The sequence below is a fragment of the Neltuma alba genome, unplaced genomic scaffold (assembly GCF_004799145.2).
Source record: "Neltuma alba isolate B1F8T4 unplaced genomic scaffold, ASM479914v2 tig00008015_pilon, whole genome shotgun sequence".
In the NCBI taxonomy this organism is placed as follows: Eukaryota; Viridiplantae; Streptophyta; class Magnoliopsida; order Fabales; family Fabaceae; genus Neltuma; species Neltuma alba.
Window position 1 is genome coordinate 14,284 of NW_021634926.1, and position 15,784 is coordinate 30,067.

At 34.9% G+C, this 15,784-nt stretch overlaps 3 protein-coding genes across 3 annotated transcripts; 2 read left to right on the forward strand and 1 right to left on the reverse strand.

The window, feature by feature from the left end:
* Positions 1–1,343: 1,343 nt before the first annotated feature.
* Positions 1,344–2,859, reverse strand: LOC114753601 (basic 7S globulin-like). Its single transcript, XM_028942293.1, has one exon. It carries the CDS (start codon positions 2,838–2,840, stop codon positions 1,572–1,574), a length of 1,269 nt encoding a protein of 422 aa, XP_028798126.1. The 5' UTR covers positions 2,841–2,859; the 3' UTR covers positions 1,344–1,571.
* Positions 2,860–6,826: 3,967 nt separating this feature from the next.
* Positions 6,827–10,491, forward strand: LOC114753600 (ATP-dependent RNA helicase glh-2). Its single transcript, XM_028942292.1, has 3 exons — positions 6,827–7,093; positions 8,940–9,114; positions 10,173–10,491. Exons 1-3 carry the CDS (start codon positions 6,952–6,954, stop codon positions 10,264–10,266), a joined length of 411 nt encoding a protein of 136 aa, XP_028798125.1. The 5' UTR covers positions 6,827–6,951; the 3' UTR covers positions 10,267–10,491.
* A 2,264-nt stretch (positions 10,492–12,755) lies between these two features.
* LOC114753594 (chlorophyll a-b binding protein CP26, chloroplastic-like) lies at positions 12,756–15,187 on the forward strand. The gene is made up of 6 exons (XM_028942286.1): positions 12,756–13,027; positions 13,119–13,203; positions 13,490–13,540; positions 13,656–13,776; positions 14,114–14,248; positions 14,787–15,187. Exons 1-6 carry the CDS (start codon positions 12,820–12,822, stop codon positions 15,045–15,047), a joined length of 861 nt encoding a protein of 286 aa, XP_028798119.1. The 5' UTR covers positions 12,756–12,819; the 3' UTR covers positions 15,048–15,187.
* The last annotated feature ends 597 nt before the right edge of the window (positions 15,188–15,784 follow it).

The window sequence follows — 15,784 nt, forward strand, 5'->3', positions numbered from 1 at the left end:
ATGTTGGAACCATGATATGGATGAGAATATGATTGGTGACAAGAACAAATTGATTGGTGTTCATCCAAGCCTTTCAATTTCAACTCTGTAAATTAAAGGCGCATAATACCTAGCCTGAAAATGACATTATGGATATAAAATCTAATCTAATCATAATTTCTTCCATTGAAAAAATTAAAGAAAACTTTCGTTTTGGATAAAGATATTGGCACATTTTATATTTATTTTAAGTAATTTTTAATCAAACCTCAACCCTTTTCTCACTTCATTATTTTTTTGATGAAATGATAATTTTATATTTAAAAAAAAAAGGACCAAACACATTGTGTCAATTTGAGCAAAGCCCAAATAAATCAAAGGAAAAAAAGACTGACCCAGAACATCTGAAACGTGTAAAAAATAGATAATGCAATAGCCAACAAAATAAAAAATTAACAGCAAAAAAAACAAATCAAGAAAAACACATCCTGCAACATCTATCTTATGATACAAAATCAACAAGGGAGTCTCAAACCAAAGTATGGTTTGCAACTGATACTAAGGAGGTGTCTAAGAACTAGGAGAAGTGCTTTTTAAAAACACTTTTCCGTAAATCGAGATAAACTCCTCCATATATTTACTTCGTATATCGTAAAATCACTTTTAAAATTATGATTTGATTTCTATCCAAACACCCCCTAAACATTGTCATCTATGACATTTCAGAAAATCCCAGTAACTATAAGCATCCTTTGCACTTACTATTGTGTGGAGCAACGGGCATTGGATTCATTATTTACTCAAAACATAATGAGCTACAACTATATGTTGACATTTTTTTAAATAATCTGTCGTAATTAATTGGCTTTTTACGCATGAATTTTCTTTGATATTCCAGCTAATTCGAATTGAGGTGAGGAGTTAACACAGTTGCATCTTCAAATTTTGAACATGAGGCTTTGGTTAAATTAGCACAGTCTTCCTTATCAGTTGATGTCCACGTTTTTTAATACTACTTCCAATCTTAAATATAAAAACTAGTTGACAATGCAGATGCTTCAAAAATTGATAAGCAAGAACACTGTGTTACCTCATAGTTTTATTATTTTGAATTATTTTGATGATAGTAATTTTTTAATTTATTTTCTAAAGTTATTACACTGAAAGTTATTAAATTCATTTTTAAATTTTCAATTAATTGAGAACAATAATTTGTGCGAAGTAAAGTAGTAAACCGTGAAGAAAATTTATTGGGCCTAAGATGTGTTTTTATTGGGCTTGGTGTTTATTTATTACATGGGCCTAATGTTACATAGTTCTTATTACAAAGTCCATTTTTCTTTCATTAAAAATTACAAGGTCCTCTCATACCAAAAAAACAAAACAAAAAAATTACAAGGTCCTAAGTAATAGTTGAATCAGAGAGAAAACAAACACGGTTTGAGTTTCAATTTCTATTTGAGTTGTAACACAATATAAAATTTCAAATGACAGAGAACTCAAAGGTAAAACTGCATTCTTTAATTCAGAGGATTATTCTTCTGCTTCATGATCCATAGAACCATGGATGATGAATCTCAAACTTGAATGCGTTAAAAGCGAGAACAGCTTGTGTTGTGGAGAAGAAGGGAGGAGCTAAAGCTCAGTTTTGAGGAATTCAAATCAAACACCACCAGATTATCTTCCAGTTGATGGCCACCAATTACAATTGAAGCTTTCACAAATGACATTCTTGGCTTTGTTCCTCCATCAACAAATCCCAAACACTCCACATTTTTCTGAGTCATTACCATTGAATTGGTCCTATGGATAGTCCATTTCACTCCTCCTTGTAGTTCCAAATCAATACTTGGCACACCAGATCTAGTAATGGTGTTTGAATCATAGCATGCCTCAAATGGTGGTACTGAAGCCACTCTCTTCAACTTTCTGTCTGCAGCCTGTTTGATGAATTGTCTCAAAAAGGGCTTGTAAACTGAGTTGTGCAACTCAGCAAAAGGACTCATAGTACTTATTTTGGTACCTCCATTTCCCTTTTTGTCAATAGACAACAATGACGGCTTTAAGTTCACCACATTACCATCAATCCTGATTGATTTCACATCAATGAAGTATTCATAAGAAGGTACACCACTTACAGATACCGGACCAGTTGCAACAGGGTTGACAACAAGCGGGGTAGTTTGGAGAAACTTGGACACTTCTCTATCACCAATAAGCATATCAGCAAATCCTTTGTTGGTTGCAGAGGGCAAACACAGAGAAAACTTGAGAGGTTTCTTATAAGCTGATGAGAGTTGTGCAGGTACTGATAACTCAGTCCTTGCAAGACCTATGATCCCAGAAGTGCCTCTAGGCAAGCCTTCCAGCGCATTAAATTCAGATGATGAGGAAGAATCTGAGGGAGAGCAACCGGAAAGGAAGTGAGGCACTCGAAGATGGGGCATGTCCAAGACATCATCACCTAAGCTGCCGCTGTAGATAAATCTGCCCAAAATGTTGATTATGTTAAGGCCACAAGTGTTGTTTGAGCAACCTGGTCTAAAGGGGCCCGAGCAACCAACACATCCTCCAGTTTGGGGACATTTTTGTGACTCACAAGGAATAGGACGGAAGGATGACGAGTTGTAGTGCTCGTTACAGTCATACCACAAGGTTGGTCCTGAAAGATCAATCACTAGGTTCATGTTGTGTTGAGGAGTTCCTATGCCAACTGAAGCATAGTAGAGATTGGTTGATTGATCTTTCTTAATGGGAAGATTGAAAGGATGAGATTGATCTGAAAGTGAAAAGCAAGGGGAAACTGAGAAAGTGGCTAATGAGAAGAGGAAGAGGAAGAAATGGAAGCTTGAAGAAGCCATTTGAACACCAGGTAATGCTTCTGCTCTGCTTAAACCAGAATGCGAAGTGTCTCTTATATAGGCAATTCATGTGTCCTTGTCGATCTGATCTTAGCATTTCTTTTTTGGGGGGCATGAAAATGTGTAGGTCTTATCTCTTTGTCATATTTATTGCTCTTTGACCACATGGATTGGTCAGAAAAGATGGCTTCTACTTGCGGAATAATTATCCGTACGCTGTCGTGCACTTGGACTCACAACTCATCATTAATTCTAGAACAGTGATAATATTTATAGAGTAATGCTTCAGTATTGAATCATACGAAGGTCAATAACTCAATAGTTTTATCTGGTTTAAGTGACCATATATTTTATCATTTTTAGTTTGATGCTGAAACTTGTTTTTTATTCTTTTTCTCTGCATTGGATAAAACCAAGAATGTTATATTTTGAGGTGAAATGTCAACGAGAACTCTTCGCTGTGCTTTTGTCTCGAAGCTATGAGAAGAAGAAAACAGAGAAGAAAAGATAGGCAGAAAAGGAGAAAGTCAAGGTCAGACAACAACACCCCACAAAACCATGGTCCAGCGCAAGGGTTGCGACTTGCCAGCCTTAATTTCCACCCAACATCTGCGTCTGCCAACTTGTTCCTCAAACAGTGTGTTACTCTTCCGGTCCTAAATATAAGACATAATTTGCATTACAAAGTAGTTCTTATATTTAGGACTGGAAGAATACTGGTTAATGTCCTTCATACACTGCTTGGGGACCATAGTTGTAAGAATAGAGTCACTATTTCAAAAGGCCCTGGTTGGTTTTCGTTTTTTAATTGATTGATATAGTCAAAAGTAAAAACTTAATTATCCAATTAGTAAGGATTTGACTCATAATCCATATATTCATTGGTTCAAGTCTTGTATGAGGACTTTGTTAGTGGATCGTATTTTTTGGAGGCATAATCAAATCTTAAACTCACCTAAATTTTTTTCATTTGAAAGGAAAAAACTGAAGTCGTCACTGTGCTAAAACATCGCACTCCCATTATTCCTACTTTTCCTCCACCAGCCTTTCTGCACCAGACGTGTTCTCTTGTATTTCTTTCACCTATCTATCACAAGATAAAAGATCCTGCTGAATCTTATGAACTGCATCGCTAATAAATATTACTCATATCTCACGCCAATAACATTAGTCTCACCTCAAGCCAATCATTCTTTTCCATCTTTTCAACAACATCAACTGTGTTAATACAAGTTAGTATTTAATTGGTTAATTAATATCTGATTAGACAAAGGGTTATACTCTAATATTCAACTGTGATTCATTTTCTTTTCAACTTTACGACGGCCCCACTTCAATCATCACTGCACGTCCTTTTTCTTCTTCTCTTTATCTTCATTCACGTAGCCATCTTTCTTTTCATTCTTTATCTACAAAGTCCTGCATCTTCACCTCATTTCTGATTTCTGAATGCAAGCCATCTATGTAAAGATTCATGGTAGCCTCCTCATCCTCCTCTATTTTAGCTCTCATCACTAGGAGTTCGTTCTCATGGTTATAATCTACTTGTGCATTCTTGAAACCTTGATATAGGCATTGCATCTTGCGTTTTACTACCTTCAATCGTTAATATAAGAGCCAATTAGACTTTTAATTTAGTCCTAAATATAAGATTTCAATCTACTTTGTCTTTTATATTTATCTATTTTTTCAAATTAGTCCTTAATAGTGATATATTAAATATTCTATCAAATAGTAGTTTTAGCTAATACACATAATTAGCAAGGATATTCTAAAAAAGACACATATTTATTATAAATAACTAATTTAACTAATTTTTTTAATTTAATTAAGTCTTATATTAAGACCTGGAGGTAATATGTTTATAGTGATGATGACTATGAACAAATTGCTTTTTTTTTTTTGGATATAACTCAGAATATCCTCAAACCATTTTGGATTTGAAACTAATCTCTATTAAGTAAAGAGTATTAGTGCCCGTTTGGTCAACTAAATCATGAAACATGCAAGGAATATAAAGTAATGTAATGGAATGTAATGTAATAATAATTATATGAGTTTGTTTGGTATACTATCAAAGAAAGATTATACATAGACATAAAAATGTTTGGTTAGATTACTAAGAATATGGGAACAGGTAATAATAATGTATTAAAAGACCCGAATACTCCTGGCCTAGTGGTGACTGGCTAGGTCACAAGTGAGGCCAGTCTCTGCTCTTTGAGGGCGAGGGTTCAAATCCTCACTTGTTAAAAAGGGTACCGGGGAGGCTTTACTTGTCGTCCGACCCGAATCCGGACTAGTCGATCGCTCGGTACAACTGGCCCAAAGAGGCTAGGGCCCAGAAAAGGCGCGGTTGGATACCGGATAGTTTATACCAAAAAAAAATGTATTAAAAGACAAAATTACACTTATTTACATATATATTATATATAATATATATAAGTGATATGATTATTTAAAACAAGTGAAAAAGAAGTAATAAACTTTATATAAGATTTCAACTTATAAAAGGTCACTAAGAAAATAAAATACAAGTACTAAACAAGGTTATAGCACCCATTTCATACCCACAATAAGGAAGTAATATAAAAAATCACAAAAGATAAAAAGCAACTTAATCACAAATGAATCAATCAATATTCTGTATGTCTCATAAGGTAGCGCATAAAAGCACTCAGAAAAATTATTATCAAAATTTTTTAGGAAAAAAAGAGCTGTTAATTATGTCATCTAATCCATCTTAGAAACACAAAAATAAGTTGTTAATTATATCGAGACCCATTACTAGAAAAAGGGGTGGGGCAAAGAAGCTTAGAAATTACTACAAAAAATCATAGTGACTAGTCGAGAATCATGGCAAATATATAGTATCATCATTGCTGGAGATTGATAGTCGTACTAATTAAGATGAGTTCAGAAAACATAAGACAAGGATAGTTTTTGATGGGTGAGGAAAGCAAAATTAAGCTAATTTCAGCGAAAGAATTATCAAATTGCTTCAAAGAGAAAAAAATCAAAGCAACAAGTTGATAGTAGACCTTCGTTCATGGATGACAACAACGGCGGCACATTTGTTCATAGGTGATAACAGCAGCAGTAAAGAGAGTGGGTCAGTAGTGGTAAATTTATGGGTATTTCATTAAAGATATTTTGGTCCATTTAAAAATTATAATGGTAATAATGTCTTTTTCATTCGATTACAAGAGGTCTGTATTCCCACTCATTAGTTCTAGAAGTGTAATTCTTTTTATATTATTTAAAGTAATCAGGATTACAAATATAATTCCTTTTACATTACACAAATTCAACCAAATAATTGTATCAATCCATTACATTATGATTACATATAATCTCCTCGCATAGAATCCAACCAAATGGGCTATTAAGGTTAAAACCCTCCAAACAAATACATTCAGGATAACAATTGCTTTCTCATGACCACTTTCAAATTCTGCCAAGTATGGAGTAATTATGAAGTTTGTAAACTTGCTTCGCCCTTTGTTCCCTCTAACATATTGACTTTGAATAGAAATTTTCGGTTTTGGGTTCGTATCTAATTTTGATATGTATAAAATTTTTTTTGCATAATTTAAAAAAAAAACATGTTTTTTTATCTTTCATAATCGATTATGAGAGGAATCCAGAGCATGCGAAAATTATTTGAGATAACATGGTTGAAAGTCTTGATTTAATCAAAGTATAGGCATTTGGACAATTTTTTTTGGCCAAAGGTATTTTTTGGATAAATTTTTCGAAAACACATTTTGGGCCTCCATAAGTAGTTTTTTGAGCTATCCAAAGAGGCACGGATTAATTAAATGAGCGATTTTGAGGACTAATTATGTCATCATTGAAGAATATATGGAGAAGCTTGCAAATATTCAAACTCTAGGGACATACGTAAGAGTTAAGACAAATTATGGACATCGCATATTGATTTTTCCATTCAACAATACATTTAAGCTTAAAAAACATTTAAATCTTTGTTTTAGATTTTCAAGGTTACGAAATTTTCTTGTGCAGATCGCTGACTGCGGGGAGCTGATACTGTTGCTTGCTCCTTGTTCCTTCTTTGGCGAAACCCTGACTCTCATTTGGCTGAGTAAAGATGAACGGCAGAGACGACAGTGAGGAGAAGGGTTTGCTGTGGAAACTTCCGGTGGTTAAGTCCAGGAATCTCGGCAAGGTGGGACCCGCTTTTGGAGTTGGCGTCGGTTGTGGTTTCGGCGTCGGAGTTGGCCTTCTCGGAGGTACATTTTCTTATTTTTCTACAATTCAGGTTTCATTTTTAGTCCATACTCGTTGCGGATTTATCCGTCACTTTCTTTACTATTTTCCTTGATATCTACATCCCATCACCCCTTCTATGAGCCAATTTCGAGTTGCGAAGTTCAATTCATCGGTTGCCGTTAAAGTTTTCACTCGCCTGCTGTTAGTGAGATGATTTACGCGAAGTTGGCTCCTTTCTTTAAGTTCCGAGTGGTTGAATATCTGTTTATTCTGTATATGAATTGATTCACCTGATGAGTGTCTATTTCAGCCGTTGTTCCTGTCTTGGAGAGATTCATGGCTTTTGAAAACGCTTTTGCATGTCATCTCATTTTATCATGCAACTTTTTTATCTTCAATTGGTTAATTGTCTGAAATGTTCTTAACTGTTCCCTTTTCGTCGCACTTGTTCAGTTGTTTGAGCGGTGTAGGAAGCTGAAAGACCTGAGGAATGTACATATCAATATTTATTTTGTAACTTGTTAGCTGCTCTGCTGCCTTAGTTTTACTCAAATGTTGTCCTGGAAATCACAAAGATGGCTGGAGTAGCTTTCTGGGCTGCATAGCATTTAGTGACATATCTAATTGGTTTTTTGAAAAGAAGTTTCATTTTCCTAATAATTTATGTGCCCTTCGTCCACGCACCAGAGAGAAAAGAGGGATTGAGGCCAATGCTTACCGGTTGAAAAGCTGAAATTAGGACAGGGCTGGTGTTATGATCATGTAAAAAATGGATACAGAGGACGGGGCCACTGCTGAGAGGTTGAAGTCTGGATGATGAGCTGGGGCAAAAAGGATGAACTAAACGTTAGTGATTGAAGTCTGGTACAATTCTGGTGTTATTAATGAGCATCAAAGTGGGTGGAGAAGCTTCTAAATTTTAAGGTGGAAGAACCAATCCACTTAATTATCTCACAAAGCAATCCATATTATTCAATGTAGGACTAGGAATCTCATGCTACTTTGGTCTTCATTAATTTGACATGCTAGTGCTAAGGTTATTGCTTTCAACAGAAATATGGAATGACTGTTAGGACTTGTAATTGTAATCTCTTATAAGCTTTGATATATTGAATAATTGAATAATTGAGTGGATGCACCTCGATGCTTAATAGCTCTACATGGTAATTTGTTGCGGTGTCTTATGACCTTCTTATTTTCCTTTATATGGGTTTAGTGTTATTCCTTTTATGTTCAACTTATTTTGGGCTCACCAGGCCTAAATGGGGACTGGATGTCAAAATGCAAAAGCCATGCAGAACACTTTCAAACCGTACTTCTTTTGATTATGATGTATTATTGATTTGGTATTATTGTGCATCTCTATTTCACCATTTAGAAAGAAACCGTGTGCTGGTGGGCAATTTTTGAATTGTTTGGCTTCTGAGTGATGGATACAGTTTGAATTCATGATCTAATCAAGACTTTGACAAGCATTTCTGAGGAGTTTTGTCATTTGAAGCTTTCCCTAACTGTTTAACTTTGTTGAAGTTCAGAGCAAGATTTTTCTTTTTTTGGGCTTGCCTATATATCTTTGAGAACTTTTGGCTAATGGGAGTTAATCCCAATTGAGGCTTGGGGATAATGTATCACTAATAGCTAAAGTGAGAAGAAGTGTGCTCATTCTCATATTTCTTTTTATACTATTCTCTTTTCCTGTGACTTTTGCCGATGACCTCATATAGTTCTGCAACTTTTTATTGGCATCGTCTTGCATTTTATGCTATGAGGGAAATGGAGCTTATGTTGCTGGTTTTGGTTTTTTTTAGAACGTATTCTTCACCCTTTTTATAGCTTCCTCAAGGCTTAATGGGTTTCTGACTTCAGGGGTGGGGCTTGGTCCTGGAATACCTGGATTGCAAATTGGTTATGGATTTGGTGCTGGCTGTGGGGTTGGAATTGGGTTTGGGTATGGAGTGGGGAGGGGAATTGCTCAAGATGAGAACAAAAGGTACTCAAATGTTGGAAATCCATTCCGTAACTCAGGAAATGTTCCTTCTCAGTAAGTACATTTTCTCTTTTACGCCTCTGTTGATGTAAATGCTCTCATTTTGTCAAGCAATTTATGTTTTTCTCTGCTCCATTTAACTACCAATAATTATTTGGATAAATCGTTCCATTTGTTTTCCTATATTAAAGCTAAAACTAATCTTTGGTTTGATGTGTCGTTTTTTGTTATAAAGTTAAAGAAAGATGTGGATAAGGTAAAACCGATAAATAGTCATGCTTAAAATCAGAAAAATGTTCATATAAGAAGATTTCTGCTCTTTACTCTAATTTCCGTTATTATCCAAAAATGTACGTACTCATTTCTGTTGATATTCATTATTTTAAGGACATTAGTATTTCATTGGAGCATAGTGTTGGGACCATATCATCATATTATGAGGCAGATAGGACGATCTGAACTCTAAAAATGTTTTAGGCTTAATTCCAGTTTCGGTCCCTCCAGTTTACCAAAATTTGTTTTACATATGATGTAGGTACATCAACTAGAAAAGTCCTCCATTCATCTGCACAAGATATCCAATCTGTTTGAAAGAACTTATATCTTGAAAAGTAGTAGGTGAAGGGATATATAGTTTAAGGAAAAATAATGTCAACAAATTTTCTTTTTAAATAGTATTGATTGAAAGTTAACACACTGGACCTAAATTACTCCAACTTGAAAACTAGTTCGATGGAACTGCTGCAATGAAAACTAAGATCGCTTATTTTCAAGTTTGGGCAAATTAAAGGGGCTAAAAATGCTGTTGAACCTTAATGTTGCCTACAGCTGTTAATCTCATCCAAGAGAGAGAATTAGAAACGCTGAAAGTTTAAATATTAGAACGGTCTAGTAAAATATTTGCATAGGACTACAAAACTTGGTCTCACTGTTGGGATTACTTCAGTAAAAAAAAAAAAAAAAAAAAGTGGTAACAAGAGGTTATACCTGCACTGTACACTCAGATTCATACCGTGGAAGTTGTCTGTGTACGAAATGATTGGGATTGGTTTCAATTTCATCTCGTCATCCTTTTTCTTGTGGTTTATAAATATTTTCCTGGCTGTCGACAGGGACGATATTGCTGCACTTGTGGATGAACTCGTCATCAATACCAAAAAGCTTATCAGAACGACAACCAGAGAAATTGAGAAGTGGAGAAGATGAATGGAATTGAATTTGCTGATTTGTTTTATGTATAATTGTTAAAACTAGTGATATAGCAATTCATAGCAACTACAATATAGCATGTGTAGTCTGGTATGATAGTAGATGAGATGCTCAAATATATAATGAATGTCAATTTATAGCAGCTACAATATAGCATGTGTAGTCTGGTATGATGGTAGATGAGATGCTCAGATATATAATGAATGTTCTTATGTGTTATCATCTGGCCTCACTGTAACTGTATTCCTCTATCCTCAGTGGTTGTGCTACTTAACAAATTCTCCAAGTCCTCTTTGATTTATATAAGAAATTTTTAGAGAACAGGCTGAATAAGGCCTCGTCTGTTACAATAGGAACAACCAAAAAAACAAAAGGTGGATAGTGTGAATCGAATTATAGAAGTGTTTTCTTGATGCACGCCCTCCCATGCTTATTAGAATATTGTTGATTAATAAGCAATAAAGTTTTAAAAAAATATTGATTAATAATCGTAAAATAACAATTGATATTATAAAATAACAACTTCTTTAATTGACTTGGCTTTCAGGATTTGAATAAAAATTGTGACTTTGTTGGAGGGAAAAAAACTCTTTCATATGTTGATTATTTCCTTCAATCTTACACCAAAAGAGGCACAAATTACTCTATCGGATTAAAAAAATTGAATCTAAATTAATACTACTCATAGCTTTTAATATAAGAGCTGGTTGGCTAATTTGAGTAGATTATGAAAACTTGTTAAGTTTGTTATTTGTAATAAATAGGTGCTGTTTTTTTTATAAAAATATTCTTATTAATCAATTATATTAGCTTTAAATATTTAATAGAATTTTTAATACGTGTAACTATTAAAAAGACTATCTTGACAAAAAAGATTTAGGTATTATCAAATTAAAAATCAAATTAGTTTTTATACTAAAGACAAGATAGTTGTAGTAGTAATAATAAAGATGAATGTTTTTTTTTTATATCTGCAGCAAATTTGAATGTTTGTTCGCAAGCAAATTGAAATGGCGAATCTAAATAACACTAGGAAAACGGATCAGCCCGTCACAGGTTGGGGTTTAAATGAGCTGGTCCGTTTAAGTCCGAGTTTCATAAATAAGCAGTTTTTGAAGCCTGACTCATGAGATAATGGGTTTGAGCCAGCTCACGAGCTTTGGCTTGTTTAACTAAAATGCAATTATTTTTTTATTTAGCCTATTTGATCAAAATAATAAAAGTGAAACAATAAAATTACTAATAAAAGGTATAAATATAAATAAAATTAAATCACAAACATAAATATCATCATGTCTAAACATTTATCACAGTATAATAAACTCTATTGAATAAACAAACTAAATATAAGACAGACATAAATAACTAAATAAGCACTAAGTTCAGTAAATAATTATAATATGGATGATTTAGTTAAATTATAAATAATTAACAAAAAAATTTAACTAACAAACATAGTATACATAAAAAATAATCATTCGTCCTACCAACAAAAAAGAAAAAAGTCCATCATCCCTAGTTCTAAATTCGTTTCTAACTATAAAAATGATATAAATCTTTATTTTAATTCAAAAGATTTTTTGATTAATTCTATTTCAAGCATAAAAAAAAGGGAGAATGACAAATAAAGACCATAAAAATTACACATACAATATTTTAATAGGTTTTGACAACTTATAATTAACAATACATTTTTTTGAATATATCTAGTTGTACACTTTGTAATTTTCATGTTTTTTTTTTTTTCATGAATACTGTTTGTGTGAGCTGTTGATGTGAGTAAAACTAAAAATGTGTTATATGTAAAACATTATGAATTTTTTTAAATTAAGAAAAAAATATAGAAATTTTTAAAAAAATATTAATGGGCTTAAACAAGCTAACTCGCAGCCTTACAAGGCTGGCCCGTTTATTTTTCAGCCTCACAGGACTGGCTTTTTAAGCAACTTTCCTTTCAATACTCCAAAATACAAGCCTGACGCTCAACTTAAACGGGTTTATACGGGTCAATCTGACAGGTTTGACTTGTTTTCCGAGTTCTAAATCTAAACAAGCAAAAAAAATCTCTATAAAAGTTAAAACCCAATAATTTATGATATCAATGGTCTCATTTGGCTACAGTGTGGGGCAGCAGCGTTTGTGGTGGAGATTGCTTCACCTGCTTGGAAGAAATTTACGGAAACATTAACTGATGAAGAAATTTACCTAAATTCATAGGTAAAACAAAACGGACGAGGATGAATGATACGGAAACCAATGAGATAAAACATGTTATCCAAATCCACGCCTGAAGAATCCACCTCTTGAGAAAGCATTCCACGTCATCACCATCATCTTCGTTGTATCAGGCACCAACCTATGAAATCCCTGCATTGGATTACTCATGTTCAACAACCAATCAGATCCCACGAACATGAATCCCACGTGGCACGTCCACATCCACCAGAACCATGCATATACTATTATCACCTACTCCTCCCTCCGCCGTCCACATTCCTTCTTCATCTTCAGCTTCTCCTTTCCAGATTCTCTCTCAGAGGCTTTCCGACCATGGCCTCCCTCGTCGTCTCTGAGATGCTCGGAAACCCTCTTACCTTCAATGGAGCCACCAGGTCGGCTCCGCCACCGTCGCCTTCCAGCCCTGCCACTTTCAAGACCGTCGCTCTTTTCTCCAGGAAAAAGGCTGCCCCTCCTCCTCCTTCCAAGGCAAAGCCCGCCGCCGTCGCTCCGGCCAACGATGAGCTCGCCAAGTGGTACGGTGAGTCTTCAGCTCCTTCTCCTTTTCGCTTGAAACTAGTGGCTTATACTTTATAATTAACTTGTGTTTGCATGTCGTGGGGTGCATATAGGTCCTGACAGAAGGATCTTCTTGCCTGAGGGTCTCTTGGACCGATCTGAGATCCCAGAGTACTTGAACGGAGAAGTTCCCGGAGAGTATGTGTCTTCCCTTGTAAAAGCTCTATTCCTTTTCTTACATTCTATGTGACTCATCACGTTATAGTCTGATTAACATTTTTGTCATAAGAAACCATATTTTGACTCCATCTGGCATTCTAGTTACTCCAAATGATACGATGCTTCATGATGAAATGTGTAACAGACAATTGAGAGATATGGTTACTTAATTGAGGAAACAAACTGGAAATGGGTTTATCTTGGAATTAATTGTGAAACTTTGGTTCTTGCGTTGCTTAATTTGTGTTGATCTGTGTGCTTGCAGCTATGGTTATGACCCGTTTGGTCTCAGCAAGAAGCCAGAGGACTTCGCCAAGTATGTTAAACACTAACAATCTATACATAATCAAGCACATGTTAGAATTGCTGAATATATTTATGTGTTACGTTACTTGATTTATAATGTTGTGATTCTTGATCTCTGAATGCAGATATCAGGCATATGAATTGATCCACGCCAGGTGGGCAATGCTTGGTGCTGCTGGATTCATCATTCCTGAGGCCTTCAACAAGTTTGGGGCTAACTGTGGTCCTGAGGCCGTTTGGTTCAAGGTTTGCTTGCTCTCACTGTGTCAAAGTTATTCTACAATTCTTAATTTTATAACTCTCTAATTCAATAGATCTGCCTCATACATAGGGCAATTAAAAGCCCTCTAGGATCTCTGAGTCTGAGCAAAGAAACTTTAATTATCTTGAGTTGATGCCAAATTTCTTGAAGCTGTACTGCAGAATTTGATTGTTTTGAGTATAGCCCTTATTCTCTATACTCACTGTTGGCAATATATCTACTTCAGCGTAGTCACTCTTCAAGTGGCCTTTGTTGAGTTTTTGTGGCTCTTACTGTTCTGAAATGAGATGATGACACTTTTGTTTGTGTGACCAATCACAGACTGGAGCTCTGCTTCTTGATGGGAACACATTGAACTACTTTGGAAAGCCCATCCCCATCAATCTTATTGCTGCTGTCATTGCTGAGATTGTTCTTGTTGGTGGTGCAGAGTACTACAGAATTATTAATGGCCTTGTATGTACCGTTCTCAACTTACCTTAAGCAATCATTCTTACATCCATAAATATATTACACAATGAAAGGTAACATCTAAACTGAAAGTCTGAAACAAGAAAGTCTAAAGGCATCTGGCTGTACTGTGAGTTTATAATAACTTGTCAAAATGGGTGATTCAGATAACAAGTCTTCTAAAACATTATCTTATTCTTAGGTGACATTGAGAGTATGTTTTCACACACACACAAAAAAAAAAATCACTAAAACCATGGTTTTGTCGGAAGTAATGATCTTGGTAGAAGTATAACTACGTACTTCTACCAAAATCGTGGTTCTGATAGTCTCCAATGTGAAACCAAACACACATTAGGTCCTTGAAGAATCTCTACCTTGAAAGCTACTTATTGAAATGAAGTAACCAGCCTAATTAAGTACTCCATAAAGCAGCCTATGAACTGGACATTCCATTTTATATCAGATAAGACCAGTGTGAGACTAGGAATGAGTTAACCTGTAGCAGCAAAAGAGAATGATTTGATTAATTGATTGGTGGCAGGATTTGGAGGACAAGCTTCATCCGGGCGGTCCATTTGACCCGTTGGGGCTTGCGAACGACCCGGACCAGGCTGCACTGCTGAAGGTTAAGGAGATCAAGAATGGAAGGTTGGCCATGTTTGCAATGTTAGGGTTTTACTTCCAAGCTTACGTAACAGGAGAAGGTCCTGTTGAGAACCTTGCCAAGCATCTCAGTGACCCTTTTGGCAACAACTTGCTCACTGTCATTGCTGGCTCTGCTGAGAGAGCTCCTACTCTCTGAACAGTCAAATCCTTTTTTTCAATCTTTTTCTATGTAAAAATACATCTCTCACTTAGACATCCCTTCAGCCAAATCATCTCTAATTTTTGTAAAGCCTGAGTAAATTCGCTTATATATATATTATCTTCACCTTCTTGCAATTTTTCTGCAACCAGGTTTTCATTGGTTACATAATGGTTCCTAATTCCTAAATGCAAGTAGTACTTAAAATTTCAAACTCGGCTTTGCTATGCAATTTTCTGCCCCGTACAACCAATGAAATGGCACAATACAAAATTACAGATTTTGTTCTTGAATATTTTAATTTATTCCATAAAGCAGGTTCATAATTTTAGTGCATATTATTAGCGATCATATCATAACAGCAAATGGTGATATCACTGCTGAATCCAACGCCTTAAACAAACTCGATGGTTAATATTTATTAAGTAAATTAAGGATATCATGAATCCAACCAGAATTAAGATATTTTAGGACAATGGAAAATTTAATAAATAGAATATTGAAAATTTAAACCCTACAGATAAAAGAATATACCTTTTTTTTTTTAAAAAAGATTATATCTTGGGTCTCAAAGGTAAACCTCTCCAATTTCTGAATATCTTTTGCTTATTCTACTGTTTCCTTGTTGCTTTCTGCTTTGGGCTTATAAGCCCTTCTTGTTCCCCCAGCTATGAAAACGTTCACATCAAAACTGTATATCAGCGGAAAGAAAGCCCAATTCGAAGGCCCAAAAT

Excerpts from the sequence above, each read along its gene's own strand:
- LOC114753601 (XM_028942293.1), bottom strand. The coding sequence starts at position 2,840 with ATGGCTTCTTCAAGCTTCCATTTCTTCCTCTTCCTCTTCTCATTAGCC.
- LOC114753600 (XM_028942292.1), top strand. The coding sequence starts at position 6,952 with ATGAACGGCAGAGACGACAGTGAGGAGAAGGGTTTGCTGTGGAAACTT. Across the intron at positions 7,094-8,939 it reads CGGAGTTGGCCTTCTCGGAG|GGGTGGGGCTTGGTCCTGGA; the intron begins GTACATTTTCTT and ends TTCTGACTTCAG. Across the intron at positions 9,115-10,172 it reads TCAGGAAATGTTCCTTCTCA|GGACGATATTGCTGCACTTG; the intron begins GTAAGTACATTT and ends GGCTGTCGACAG.
- LOC114753594 (XM_028942286.1), top strand. The coding sequence starts at position 12,820 with ATGGCCTCCCTCGTCGTCTCTGAGATGCTCGGAAACCCTCTTACCTTC. Across the intron at positions 13,204-13,489 it reads AACGGAGAAGTTCCCGGAGA|CTATGGTTATGACCCGTTTG; the intron begins GTATGTGTCTTC and ends GTGTGCTTGCAG. Across the intron at positions 13,541-13,655 it reads AAGCCAGAGGACTTCGCCAA|ATATCAGGCATATGAATTGA; the intron begins GTATGTTAAACA and ends CTCTGAATGCAG.